The sequence below is a fragment of the Cetorhinus maximus genome, chromosome 18 (genome assembly GCF_964194155.1).
Source record: "Cetorhinus maximus chromosome 18, sCetMax3.hap1.1, whole genome shotgun sequence".
Classification (NCBI taxonomy): Eukaryota; Metazoa; Chordata; class Chondrichthyes; order Lamniformes; family Cetorhinidae; genus Cetorhinus; species Cetorhinus maximus.
The window spans coordinates 7,511,513-7,525,410 of record NC_135896.1 but is presented as its reverse complement, the minus strand read 5'-3'; the positions used below and the strand labels follow the sequence as shown (position 1 = coordinate 7,525,410).

At 43.4% G+C, this 13,898-nt stretch overlaps 1 protein-coding gene across 1 annotated transcript in view; it reads right to left on the bottom strand.

The window, feature by feature from the left end:
- Positions 1-914: 914 nt before the first annotated feature.
- The window catches only part of efcab11 (EF-hand calcium binding domain 11), a 91,775-nt gene continuing 78,791 nt past the window's right edge, over positions 915-13,898 (bottom strand). The window contains exon 6 of the mRNA XM_078562040.1: positions 915-3,690. Coding sequence (XP_078418166.1) covers positions 3,621-3,690 — 70 coding nt within the window. The 3' untranslated portion in view covers positions 915-3,620. The remainder of the gene's footprint in view (positions 3,691-13,898) is intronic.

The following is a 13,898-nucleotide window of genomic DNA, read 5'->3' as shown; positions in this document are numbered from 1 at the left end:
GAGTTAATAAATACAAATATGGCATAATCACTGGCATTATTGCCTGCCAGCTGCTGACTCTTCTCAGCTCCCTAAAGACAGAACCCAGGTAACAGCGAAAAGCGGGTTGGAGAGGAATTTAGCACATTCCAATTAAAGTTGTACAAGCTTATTAACCTCTGGGAGATCAGGCTGAGGATGATCTGAATTCATGTAACTTTGCTCTACCCTGCTAGTTCCAACGTTCAGGAATTATTCCTCACATTCCTGGAACCATTTCTGAGATGCACATGAATCTTTCAGGCCCATTCCAACTGCACAGGGTCATTGAAGGAAATTATTTTAATTAAGTTATCTGCAGATCTGGGTAGATTTTAATATGGGCAGATGCATCGATTATTTTATTAAGCTTCGGAGCCTGTAATGAAATGCAACACATGTACTTAGATTAGACGACAGCTGTCACACTGAATTTCAGAAATAATGAAGTCAAAGTAATTTACATTGATTCATTTAACGCACTCAGATTTCTCAGCTTGCTCATGGTTTGGTGTTTTCTGTGGAGTCCTACCTGTGACAGCACCACTGTGGAAGTTGAAATATCATTCAATTACTAATTAAGCAAATCTAAAATTTGCTCTGTCAAGTGGGAGAGCCAATTGAATATCACTAAGTAAATTGCAGGTACAATTTCAAGTAACTCCCTCCCAGTACAAATCACCATCTCTCCAGAGTACTGTTGCAATAATACGATAATTAATACCAGGATTTATATACCTCTAGGTCTATAAAGTGCAATATTAACATCAGCATGCATAGCAGATTAGTTTTAAGTTGCACTTGTACCTCCTTATATTGTATGAAGAGGCTATTATCAGATAAGCATCTATAGCATCTGGGTGTTTAACTTAATTGAACTGTCACTGACAAAAAGATTGGATTGTTCTCAACAAGTTTTATTTTTAACACTTATTTGAAAAACAACAACAACTTGCACTTACATAGTGTCTTTAACATAGTAAACCATCCCAAGATGCTTCAGAGGGCAAAATTAGATACTGAGCCACATAAGGAGATGTCAGGACAGGTGGCCAAAGGGTTGGTTAAAGTGGTAGGTTTTAATAAATATATTAAAGGAGAGAGAGAGAGAGAGAGATAGAGTGGTTTAGGGAGGGAATTCCAGAGCTTGGGGCTCAGGCAGCTAAAGGCAGAGCCACGAATAGTAGAGCAATTGCAATCAGGGATGCTCAAGTGGCCAGAATTGGAGGAGTGCAGAGATCTCAGATGGTTGAATTGATAATAAGGCACTGCTGTCACACAGTGTCTCAGAGCATGGTGTAATTTTCAGAATCTGTTACAAACACTGAGCTTGACAGGCCTGTCACCTCTGTCCTTTGAAGCTGCATTCATTCACCGCGGCTAAAATGTTTTCACTCCAATAAAATAAACAGCTCTCTGCCAGTGAATGTAATTCAATTTACAACACAGGAATAGGCCATTCAGCCCAACAGGCCTTTGTTGCCATTTATGCTCCACACCAGCCTTCTCACTCCTCCCCTTCAATTATCCGATCAGCATGACCTTCTATCCCTTTCTCTCTCATGCGTTTTATCTAGCATCCCCTTAAACATATCCATATTAGTCACCTCAACTACTCCGTGGTAGTGAATTCCACATTCTAACCAGTTTCTGGATAAGAAGTTTCTCCTGAATTCCTTATTGAATTTATTGGCAACTATCTTATACTTACGGCCCTAGCTCAAGAGGAAACATCTTCTTTACGTCTATCTGATCAAACTGTTCAGAATTTTGGAGACCTCAATCAGTCATTCCTCAGCCTCTTGCTTTTTATTTTGGAGAAAAGTACCCAGATTCTTCAGCCTTTCCTGCCTCTCAGTTTGGAGTATTATCCTAGAATATTGCTGAAAAGAGAGACTGTTGCTGAAGCTTTTCATCTTGCACTCATCAGGACAAATGCAAGAATACCAAATTTCAAATGATCACAACAATGTATACTACATGAGAAAAGGGTGCTGATTGGTTGGCAAGTTGACTCTGATTGACCGAGGCGTTGCCATGGAGATAACAATGGAGAACAAAGGCTCCCTACGCTCCTGGGGAATTTAAAAAAGGTGCAAAGCTTGAGCATATTCCTTTTGTTTCCAGAGAATGGGTCCCTGTCACTTATAGCAAGCATAGATCAGCCAAGTTACAAGCTCGCCTGATTATCATAAATTGGTTGTTAGTGTGGCTATTAGCATACTCAGGATTGTTCAGTAAGTGCTGCACAAACACAGAATCACATCTAACAGTAGACTTTTTGTTTTGCATTTAGCAAGCGAGGGCTGGTTGACCATGGTCTGTATTCTGCCTACTACGAACAACCGAAAAAACATACTGTTTGATTTCATCATCCAATCGTTGGGACATATGGCCTACGTACCTGTCATTACACCAGCATCGAAATTCATACACGTCCTGATAGGCAGAATGTTTTTATGGACTCTCAGCAGCATTCTGTTAGTGGAAAATACCACTCGTGTAATCACTGCATAGTAGTAGCATAAAATGGCTTGCTTAACTTGTTCAAATTTTTGAGATACTTTGCCTTTCCAGGGTAATTTGAGGTAGACCGGGCACTTTTCAGGCCCAAAAGTGGGGGCCTTTGGCCCATTTGCCAGTTTGCACAATATACGACGAACAATGATCTGATCAGGATAGTCATTATCCCACAGGAGAGCTTTGATCTGCTCTATTTCTGCATAAAGCTTGCGAGGTGAGCAAATGGATAGGACCCTATCTACAAGATTGCTGATTGGCATTCTCGTAAATCCGCCCTTCTTACATTTGCCCTGATGAGTGCAAGATGAAGAATTTCAGCAACACGTCTTCTCTTTTCAGCAATATTCAAGTTCTGTACTACCAAGCAACTATCATCCTTCTAAATCTGTTTCGCACTTTCACGACTGCCTGTCAGACATGTATATGTTACACATGTCACTTTAAAATAAGATTCTATGACTCAATTATAGATACATGAAAGGTTGCAATTTGCCAGAAAATTCTCACTGTTCCAACAGAACATCTAATTTTGCCTGCAACATTTAACTCACACCGCCAGCTCAAACATGGCTTTGTCACAGTCTGGGATTAAGGAAAAAGACTAAGGTCAGTGGGGTACTGGGGTCAGAATGGAGGTTGAAGGTTGTGAGAGAGACTAGGTGGGAGAGGAGTTGGGCTTTGGGACTGGGTAATATAGCCTGGACGGGGGGTAGGGGGTGTAGGGGCTTCATGAGACTGTAGATGGTATAAGAGGTAAACCATTCACTTTGCATCCACCACCAATACTGTGGGATATGACGTACGGAATATATAAAATCATATGTTTATTGTATTCAATGCAACAAAGCTATGATTTCCTGGCAATACACAATTTGTGAGTGTCACTCCCTCCTGAAAGTACCATTTGTAGCATCAATCATCCCTCCAGTCAGATGTAGAATATGAAGTATATAAACTGCAGTTAATGACACTTCTGGCTGAGCAATGGCTTCCCTCCCAAGATCACTGTCCATACATTATGGAGCAGTTGGGTTGAAAGAGCTGAAATATCTTTCCTCACTCCAGGTTTTGTTAGCTTCTTACTCATGGTGCATGACGATCTCAAAGTCTTTGAAGCTGACATGGCCATCCAAATCCCGATCCACTTCCCTGCAAGACAAGACAGGAGAAGTCTTAAAACAATAGTGCAGGGAAAGAAAGAAGATGCATTCATATAGTGCCTTTTGTAACCTCAGGAGTCCTAGTCGTAGCTCAGTGAGTATTTCTCTTTTCTCTTAGTCAGATTATTTTGGGTTCAAGTTTCACTCTAGAGATTCGAGCACAAAGCTAAGGCTGAAACTCTAGTGCTACAGTCCTTGGAGAACTCTGCGTTTTCTACAACTCTAGCCTCTTAGCCATCTCATACTTCCTTCATCTCTACCATTGCCTTTAACCATCTAGGCCCTAAGCTTTGGAATTCCCTCCGTAATCCTCTCTGACCCTCTATTTCTCTCTCCTCCTTTAAGATGCGCCTTAAAACTTATCTCAGCTTTTGTCCTAATACCTCCTTCTTTGACTTGGTATTAATTTTTGCCTGATAACACTGCTGTGGAGTGCCTTTGGTCGTTTTACTGTAAAGGTGCTATATGGCTGCAAGGTGTTGTTGTTGTAACTGGCCATTCACCTCATCCGTCTTTGTGAGATCCTGCTGATTGCAAAATGGTTTCTGCTTGTGGAGTCATCCAGCACGATATAGCAGAAAACAACACAAAGGTGAAAACTGGAGAGAAATGTCAGCCATGAAATTACCGCCTAGAGTATGTCTGGACCAATAGGTATCCTGTGAATAGACATCTTGGCCAGGAATTTTAGCTCGGCGGGTGGGCACATGCCCGACCAGACCATGTGTGAAATGACGCGTGATGATGTCAGCTGAGCGTGCCGACGTCAACGCGCAGTCGCGTGATAGTTCAGTCGGCAGGTGTGCGTCGGAGCCAGCATCGCTCCCGCTGACTATTAAAAGGCCCGTAAAGGCCATTAAACAATCAATCGTGCTTAATTTTTCACTGCCCATTCAACCTAACGGCTGACGGGCAGGCAAAAAGGCCACGTGACCTTTGCATTTTTTTGGAAACCTCATTCGCGGGCGGGATGAGGTTTCCAAAATCAAATACTAATGAAATAAAAACTTTTAACTTTTCGTAACATGTCCCTGCTCATGTGACAGAGTCACGTGAGGGGACGTGTTCCATTAAACGTTTCTGTTGTTTAATAATTTTTTCAATATATTCTTCATCTTCCTGAGGCAGCTCTATGCTTCAGGGAGATTATTCAGCGCTCTATCGCATGCATGCAGCTCACCCTCCTCCCCCCGCCCGCACAGGCAGCACTCAGCATTGCCTCTCGTGTGTCACGCTGGGTGGGCCTTAATTGGCTCACCCGCCTAAAATCGCGAAGCGCTGCCGATCGCGGGCGGTGGTCGGCTTCCCGCCTGCTCCTGTTGATCCTGCATGCCAAGGGCAAAATTCTACCCCTTATAGTGTACACAACATCAAAGACAGGAAGCTACCACGCTAATTGAGAGGGAAGATTAGACGCTATTCAGACAAAGCTTTTATTAGCTGGGACCTCAGCTCCAAGAACTAGTGAATAAGAACCTGAGTTCATCCAAAACTCTGCTGCCTGTATCCTCGCCTGGACCACGTCCTGTTCACCTATTACCCCTGTGCTCACTGATCTAGATTGGTTCCAGGTCCAGCAGTGCCTCAGTTTTAAAATTCTTACCCTTATTTTTAAATCCTCCATGGTCTCGCTCCCCTCCCTCTCTCTGTACCCTCCTCCAGCCCTACAACCCTCCGAGATCTCTGCACTCCTCCAATTCTGGCTGCCTGGCAGCTGCAATTTCAGCTGCAGAGACCCTTAGTTCTGGAATTCCCTCCCTAAACCTCTACACCACTTCCTCCTCCTTTAAGATGTTCCTTAAAACCTAACTCTTTGACCAAAGCTTTTGGTCACCCACCCTAACATCTCCTTCCATGACTCGATGTCAATCTTTATCTGATAATGCATCAATGGCGCGTTTGGGACATTTAAACTATGTTGAAGGTGTTATGTAAATGTAAGTTTTTGTTATTTATTGATTGCAATAAGATTGCTGTTGATTAATTGGCAACTGCAGCTCTTTTTAAAATCCCGCAGTATCTAAAGTGATTCAGTTACAGTGCTTATTAATAATTTTGTGCAGACTCTGCCACTCTTTGCCTAGCTAGTCAGCTGTCGCTCTGCAGGGTGTGGCTCTCCACTCTGTGTTGCCTTGGGCCCTTCAAGTCAGGGACTGGCAGATGTGCATAATATTTGGTAGCAACAGGGAGTAAAATTAAGACAATGTTCGGAAGGCAGTGAGTTGAGAATCTCTTCTTCTTGTTCCATGCTAATGACTTCTATTTGGGTAGATTTCTAGCCTGGATTTAATCACTCTCACCGGCAGAGATAAAGTACACAACAAGCATGAAAGGCAACATGCCATATTCTTTCACAAAGCTAAACTTATATTGATACCTGATACTCAAAAGTAAGGACAGCACAACAGAGAGTTCCATCTGAGTGATCTCCACTTGTTATTGTAGCGCTGGCAACATTTCAGATACAGCGCAAACAGCAGATCCCTCACAAATTCTCATTGCTCTTTTCCAAGCATAGAGCAAATCTGTTCCTGGGGGCAGAAGGCTAGTTTTCGTAACCTCGTCGACGGACTCAACTCAACTGGGAGTGACTGGAAGCCACAAATTGCAAGCTGTGTTGGCTCATTTGTAAAGGCGTCGTGTGGTATCAGAGAGAGAAGGACAGTGAAAGGTCGAACCTGCGTCTTTTACAACCCCAGGGCATCCTAAAGCGCTTTACACTCAATGAAATACATTTTATTGAAGACCACCTCCACTGTGCTGACACTCCCAGTGCAGTACTGAGAGAGTTCCGTACTGCCGGAGGTGCCTTCTTTCAGACGAAACGTTAAGCTGAGGCCCCATCTGTTCTGTCGAGCGGACGCAAAAGATCCCACGTCACTGTTTCAAAGAGTTCTCTTCGGTGTTTTGGTCAATATTTATCCCTTGATCACCATCACGAAAAAAAGAGTTTAACCGGTCATTATCTTACTGCTGTTTGTGAGAGCTTGCTGTACTGTGATTGACTGCTGTGTTTCTCAACATTACAACAGCGACGGCATTTCAAAAATTGGCTGAAAGTGCTTTAGGATGTCCTAAGGTCATGAAAGGTGCTGCAGAAACACAAGCCGTTTCCTTTAAGCCTGGTATGAATTGGAGGGCAGGGACAGGGGTAGGAAGAATGAAATAAGCAACATAAAGAGCATGAGGCAAGTACAAATCGGGCATTACACAGTAGGATCCTGTCATGTAGAAACTGCATATGCAGATAACATGGGCTTGCATTCAATGAGGTTGATTATACCACTACTCAGGGATAAATTAGGAGTTAATAAAAGAACTTTCTTGTGGCGCACACCTATTAAATTCCCATATCAGTGAATGTCTTTTTGTGTGTTTGGGGACTGACTGGCAGTACACTGAGCCAAAACAATCTGATCCTAATTGGTATTTAATGGAGCTTCCCTTCATCAAGCAGGCTCCCAGACAGCAAAATTGCTATTCTGGTGATTTCAAAGCAAATCTGCAGGATAATTTTGCAGTGCGTCTTTTGCTATGGAACTGCTACATTTATTAATAGAAGCAGCAGAGCTCTTTGCTTTGTGGCAGTAGGTTTAGAGTGCGGGGGAGGGGATGGAATGTGGAGCTGGGGCAATTAGCGAGATATCTACCTCCCTTTTCTCTTCCTTTAAGATGTTCCAAGTACCTACCTCTTTGACCAAGCCTTTGGTCGTCTGTCCTAATATCTCCTTATGTGGCTCAGTGTCAACTTTTCTCCTGTGAAGCACCTTGGGAATGTTAAGGGTGCTATATAAAAATGGACATTGCTTTTGCTGATCCTTGTAATTTATTGAAAGCATTGCATCTGCACATGCTTCCCCATCGCTTTTCTTTCAGTCTGAATTTCTCAGTCCAAATTGATAACGGAAATTGGCAGGGATTCATTTTCAACTTCACCGGGGCGGGGGTTGGGGGTGTGGAGGAAGTGGAGAGTTCGGGGTGGGGTGGTTAAAGAGCTGCCGCTAACTGATCTGCTGCCCACCTTCATGGTAAGAGACGCTGTGGGGTATAGTGAGCGAGCAAACAGCTGCCACCAGTCTGCAATGTGTCTGTACTATTCCCTCAGGTGAATGTACTCTTTCCCCCCCCCCCCCCCAGGTGAACAGGCTGCAGCTGTCACTGGTGGGAGGGTAGAATGACAATTTTGCAGGTTTATATTGGCAGTTATATCAAAAGTGCAGAGTTTCTATTTACTCCTCCGTGTCAGTCAATGGGTTGGAGGCAGGGCAGGACTCACAATGAGCAGTCTATTTTATAGCATTCAGGGCTGCAATTCGCCACCTGCCTGGGCCCATTGAGGTGGAGGCAGGCAGCACACAGATTTGGTGCTGCCACCTCAGTTCCCTGATTGCAGTGTTGGGCTAAGTATTTCGAGTCCTGATGGTTGCCTGTGCACTCAGCAGGGAGCAAGTAGTGTTTGCTAATAAGATGGCGCAGCCACCCTCTATGCTCTTAAAGGTAGTCTGTCCCTTTTAAAGGAAAGCTGCAATTAATTATACTATTACTGCAACTGTGAACAAGGAAATTGGAAACACCAGGTAGAGAGAGGGTTCCAGGGTCAGGGATGTGGTGGCACTGGATGCCTTAATGGTGGAGGTTGACAGGAGGAGAGGTGCCATGACTCCACTGAAGGCCAGGAAGGCCCTAAGGCCCTAATACCACCCTCAGAAAGGAATAGGAGGTTACTGTAGAGGTTAACTCCTGGACTCTAGTACTGAGAACCTGGCAGCAGTGCCACAAGAAGTGAAATGAACTCACATGAATGAATGCATCTTTACATGACATCTACTCACCATGCCACCAACCTCTCACACTGCTCAAAACACAACACCTCCATCACTCACTCAGCAGCACTCCCTGGCCCTTGGGACTCTCGCCTAACATTTCCAGCTCACCCTCACACACCTACCAATGATGCCAGCCTCACATCCACCTCTCACTCCCTCCACATACCACCAGCTTAATCAGCTGTGGCAGGCACATCACTCAAACACAATCATTGATAAACTTCCATCTCTCTTGCAAGACAAGGTGTCCCACAACAGGAGGAAACAGAGCATAGTTGGTGGAGGACAAGGAACACTGAATGTCCTGAGCCCTATGGACGAGCAACAGCACAGTGCTGCTAAAGAGGCCCCATCACTTGAGCTGACACTCTCAGCCTCAGCTCAGGTACTGGCACTGCACATATCTTAGAGGCTAGTATAGGGTTGGAATCTGCATGTGGTGGGTCACTGGGCACATGGTTTGCAGCCAGGTCAGGTGGGAAAGGATAGTTTGTTTGTCAACTCACTGGAGGGAGAGGTTCTTGTACAGAGGATCCCGATAAAAGCAGGGTTATTTCTCCAGAAAACATGCGGCAAGTGGAGGATAGCTGATTGATGGGGGAAGCAACCAATCAGTACCAATCTGGCCAGGAATAGCTATGTCACTGCAAGAAACCTCAAAAGCATTAACTTAGGCTTTTCTACTGGGATTATAAAAATAAGCAAAGAATATATAGACTTTGAAATGGAGATTGAATTACCTCCATGTGCAATGGTGCAGTTATCCCCTACTCTCCATCTCGACTTCACTTGAAAGTTACTTATGAATTTGGCTCACAGTAGCTAGTCATCATTATAAATGTACCACTGATATTGGGCTGACAATTGGAAAGAAACATTCACGCCACACAAGTGCCAGGCAGTGATCATCTCCAGCAAGAGAGAATCTTAACATCTCCCCTGGACATTCAAAGGCATTGCAATCACTGAATCCCCCACCATCCTGCTGATTACCATTGCCCAGAAACTTAACTGCACCAGCCATATAAATACAGTGGCTACAAAAACAGGTCAGGGGCTGAGAATTCTGTAGCGAGTAACTCACCTCTTGACTCCCCAAAGCCTGTCCATCATCTACAAGGCACAAGTCAGGAGTGTGCTGGAATACTCTCCACTTGCCTGGATGAGTGCAGCTCCAACAACACTCAAGAAGCTCGATACTGTCCAGGACAAAGCAGTCCGCTTGATTAGCACCTCATCCACCACCTTAAATATTCACTCCCTCCATCACTGATGCACAGTAGCAGCAGTGTATACCATCTGCAAGATGCACTGCAGGAATTCACCAAGGTTCCTTAAAGAGCACCTTACAAACCTGCAACCTCTAGCAGGACAAGGGCAGCAGATAGATGGGAACACCACCACCTAGAAGTTCCCCTCCAAGTCACACACCATCCTGACTTGGAAATATATCACCGTTCCTTCACTGTCGCTGGGTCAAAATCCTGGAACTCCATCCCTAACAGCACTGTGGGTGTACCATGGACTGCAGTGGTTCAAGAAGGCAGCTCACCACCACCTTCTTAAGGGACATTAAGGATGGGCAACAAATGCAGGCCTAGCCAGCAATGCCCACATCCCATGAAAGAATGAAAAAAATCAGTGAGAATCTTATTTTAGTGTTCGTGAGAACAGAGGAAAAACTAGCAGATTCTTGAATTATACAAAATGGAAATGTTTTCAGAAACAAAGCACAGATGCTCATTTAGTCTTTTTCATAAATCTTGCTAAGGGTGGGATGTCATGCATTATTTATTACATTTTTTTAGCAGAACTATGGAATGCTTCATCAATAAACATCCTTTTTTGGACCATGCTGCTGGTAGCAGTGAGGGCAAATGCTCTCAAGCGATTCAAAGGAAGAGCTGCTGAGTAGCAACAACAGCAACAAGTTCATCCACACAGCAGCTTTGACGTAGTAAAATGTCCCAAGCCCCATTCACAGGACTGTAAACAGAGAACATTTGCCACCAAGCCAGATATATTTGGATAAACTTATAGTCAAAGGGGTAGGTTTTAAGGAACATCTTAAGGGGATGGACAGGTGGAGGCTGAGAGGTTTGGGGAGGGAATTCCAGGTCTTAGGTTTCAGGGAGGCTAACTTCCACAGGTGGACAACACAACGTGACAGATACATCAAGACTAGAACGTGTTACCCTGAGCTAACCACCACAAGGTGGATCAAGTTATGACAGCATGATAAAACAGCAGTTGGAATCAAATGACGCGGACTGTCTGAGCACTCCAGGAAATTACCGAGATGCATCTAAAGCTCTCTGGAGCGTGTGGAATGAAGGCTCACTCATTGAAGTACATAGGAACATAGGAAATAGGAGCAGAAGTAGGCTATTCGGTCCCTCAAGTCTGCTCCACTAAAGTAGTTTAGATACGTAGAAGCTAAAAATACCTAAAGTTAAAAAAAAGATCCAAAGCCTAGAAGCTGTTGCAGGTCAAAGAAAAAATCTCACTGTTGGCGCAGTGAAATTCATGTTGCAGGTAGGTCGTTGGGGTAGAATTGAGAGACCATTGCTTCACATTGAGCCTATGCGCTACCTAATATGTGAGTGTTTGATGCTGGCATTGAGAGGCTAATATAGAATAGTCATTCAAAAGCATCATATCCTTCAAAGTGGATTTTAGTAGTTCAGGAGCATATTAAAGAAGAAGAGAGAGGTAGAGAGACAGAGACTTTAAGAAGGGACCTCCAGAGCTTAGAACCGCTAATAGTGGGACAAAGAAAGTGAGCAATGCACAAAAGGCCATTGTTGAAGAAATGTAGAGATCTTGAAAGGTTGTATGGCTGCTGGAAGGCACAGATAGGGAGGAGAAGGTTATGGAGGGATTTGAACACAAGGATGAAAGTGGAAAATTTCAGGAACTGGGAGACTGGGAGCCAATGTAGGTCAGTGAACACAGGGGTGTGGTGAAGGTGAGTTAATACAAGTTAAGATATAGGAAGCAAACCTTTTGAAGAGCTGAGGTTTACGTAGGATAGAAGACCAGCCAGGAATGGATTCAAATAGTCAAGTTTGGAAGTGACAAAACCATGGATGTGTGTTTCAGCAGCAGATCTGCTGAAGCAAGGGCAGACACAGGCAATGCTGCCGAAGTAGACGATCTTGATGATGGTGAAGATAAGGCATCAGGAGCTCTGTTCAGGATCACATAGGATGCCAAGGTTGAAAACACTCTGGTTCAACGTGAGACGGTGGCCGGGTAGGGGAAAGGAATCAATGGTAAGGGTACAGAGTTTATGTTGGAGGCTGAAGACATTAGCCAATACCAGTGAAAATAGATTTGCATTTGTTATTTTTGCTGTGCGCAAAATGGCTACTGCATTCCATAAGTAACAGTGATTGTGATAAAATACTTACTTTGTTCAAAAAGGTAACCAATTAGGTTGAGGAAAGAATTAACTTCTCTGTGTACTTACATCTTTCTCTCCCTCTGTCTCCCATGTACGGGGCAATTAGCATTGACTTTTTCTAACATTGACAAGGCACAGGTGAGGCAATGAGCTGGCTTCAGAATCCAAATTTATGAAAACTGAGGTAACATTACACTTTAAACTCTGTTTATACTTTGATTTCCCTCACACTCTTTCTCATTCACTTTCTAAAGATTGATGAACACAAAAAGAGTTCCAAAAAGGTGTGATCATAATACTGCTATTTTTTTTCTCTCTCTTTTGCATGTAGATAGAACCAAGTATAACTTCCTTGTTCTTTTGAAAAATAAAAGCACTCCATGTGAATTTTGCCTCCACGCTTTTTAAAAAGTAAAAGCTTACTTTCAAATAATTTTGAAAACTTTTTGTGCAGAAACTTTCAGAGGCTGAGGCAAAATATCCCATCAGCACAGGCGACTGATGCAACCTGGGGAATTAGGTATGCTGCAAATGTGCAGGCTGTACAATCTAAATTCCCTTCACACTGCCACCGCTCTGAGCGAAAATGTCAAATCTAAGCTATTGGGAGAACAAGCCTTCATGCAAAAACCATAATGAAAGTACTACTAGGCACAAAAGATGATGTTGTGAGTAAATGCCATCATGCTATTGAGAAATCTAAGCTGCCTAGCAGAAAAATATTGGGTGAAGGAAGATTCCAGAAAACTTTCACAAGAAAACAGGAAATAGGAGCAGGAGTAAACTACACATCGAATCTGCTCCACCATTCAATATGATCACTGCTGGTCTTGGGTTTCAGCTCTATTTTCCCGCCCGTTCTCCCTATCTCTTAATTCTCTGAGGGACCAAAAATCTGTCTAAATTGTATTCAACAATGGAGCATCCACAGCCCTCTGGGGTGGAAAGTTCCAAAGATTCACAACCCTTTGAGCGAAGCAATTCCTCCTCATCTCAGTAACTAAATGATGGGCTCCTTATCCTGAGACTGCGCCCCCGTGTTTTAGATTCCCCGACCTGCGGAAGCAATCTAGAATTTTGTAGGTTTCCATGAGTTCGCCTCTCATTCTTCTAAACTCTAGAGAATATTTCTGAGGAATTGTGTAGCCACATGGTGCAGAGAGACAAGGCTACAGAGATATTTCACATTATAACTGGGGGCAAAAAAAATTGATAATTGAAAAACGTTGAACAAGAAGTGTGACAAAAACATGGAAGTCCATGAGAGGTAAGATTTTTATCAGAGGTATATAAATATGGTTGTGTTATTCTTTGCTTCTTCTATTACTGCTTAATAAACTTTTTTGGCAGTTAAATTCCAAAAGAATGTTGTGTTTTTACATCAATTTTGAAGACAACACAACTTGCATTGATATGCGAACATACGAACTAGGAGGAGTAGGCCACTCGGCCCTTCAAGCCTGCTCCGCCATTCAATAAGATCATGGCTGATCTGATTATAACCTCCTGCCTACCCCTGATAACCTTTCACCCCCTTGTTAATCAGGAATCTATCTAGCTCTGCCTTAAAAATATTCAAAGACTCTGCTTCCACCGCCTTTTGAGGAGGAGAGTTCCAAAAATTCACAGCCCTCTGACAGAAAAAATATTTCTCCTCATCTCTGTCTTAAATGAGCGACCCCTTTATTTTTAAACCATGACCCCTGGTTTTCGATTCTCCCACAAGAGGAAATATCCTCTCCACACCTACTCTGTCAAGACCCCTTCAGGATCTTAAAGGTTTCGATCAAGTCACCTCTTACTCTTCTAAACACCAGTGGATACAAGCCTAACTTGTCCAACCTTTCCTCATAAGACAACCTGTCCATTCCTGGTATTAGCCTAGTAAACCTTCTCTGAGCTACTTCTAATGCATTAACATCTTTCCTCAAATAAGGAGACCAAAGCTGTACACAATACTCCAGA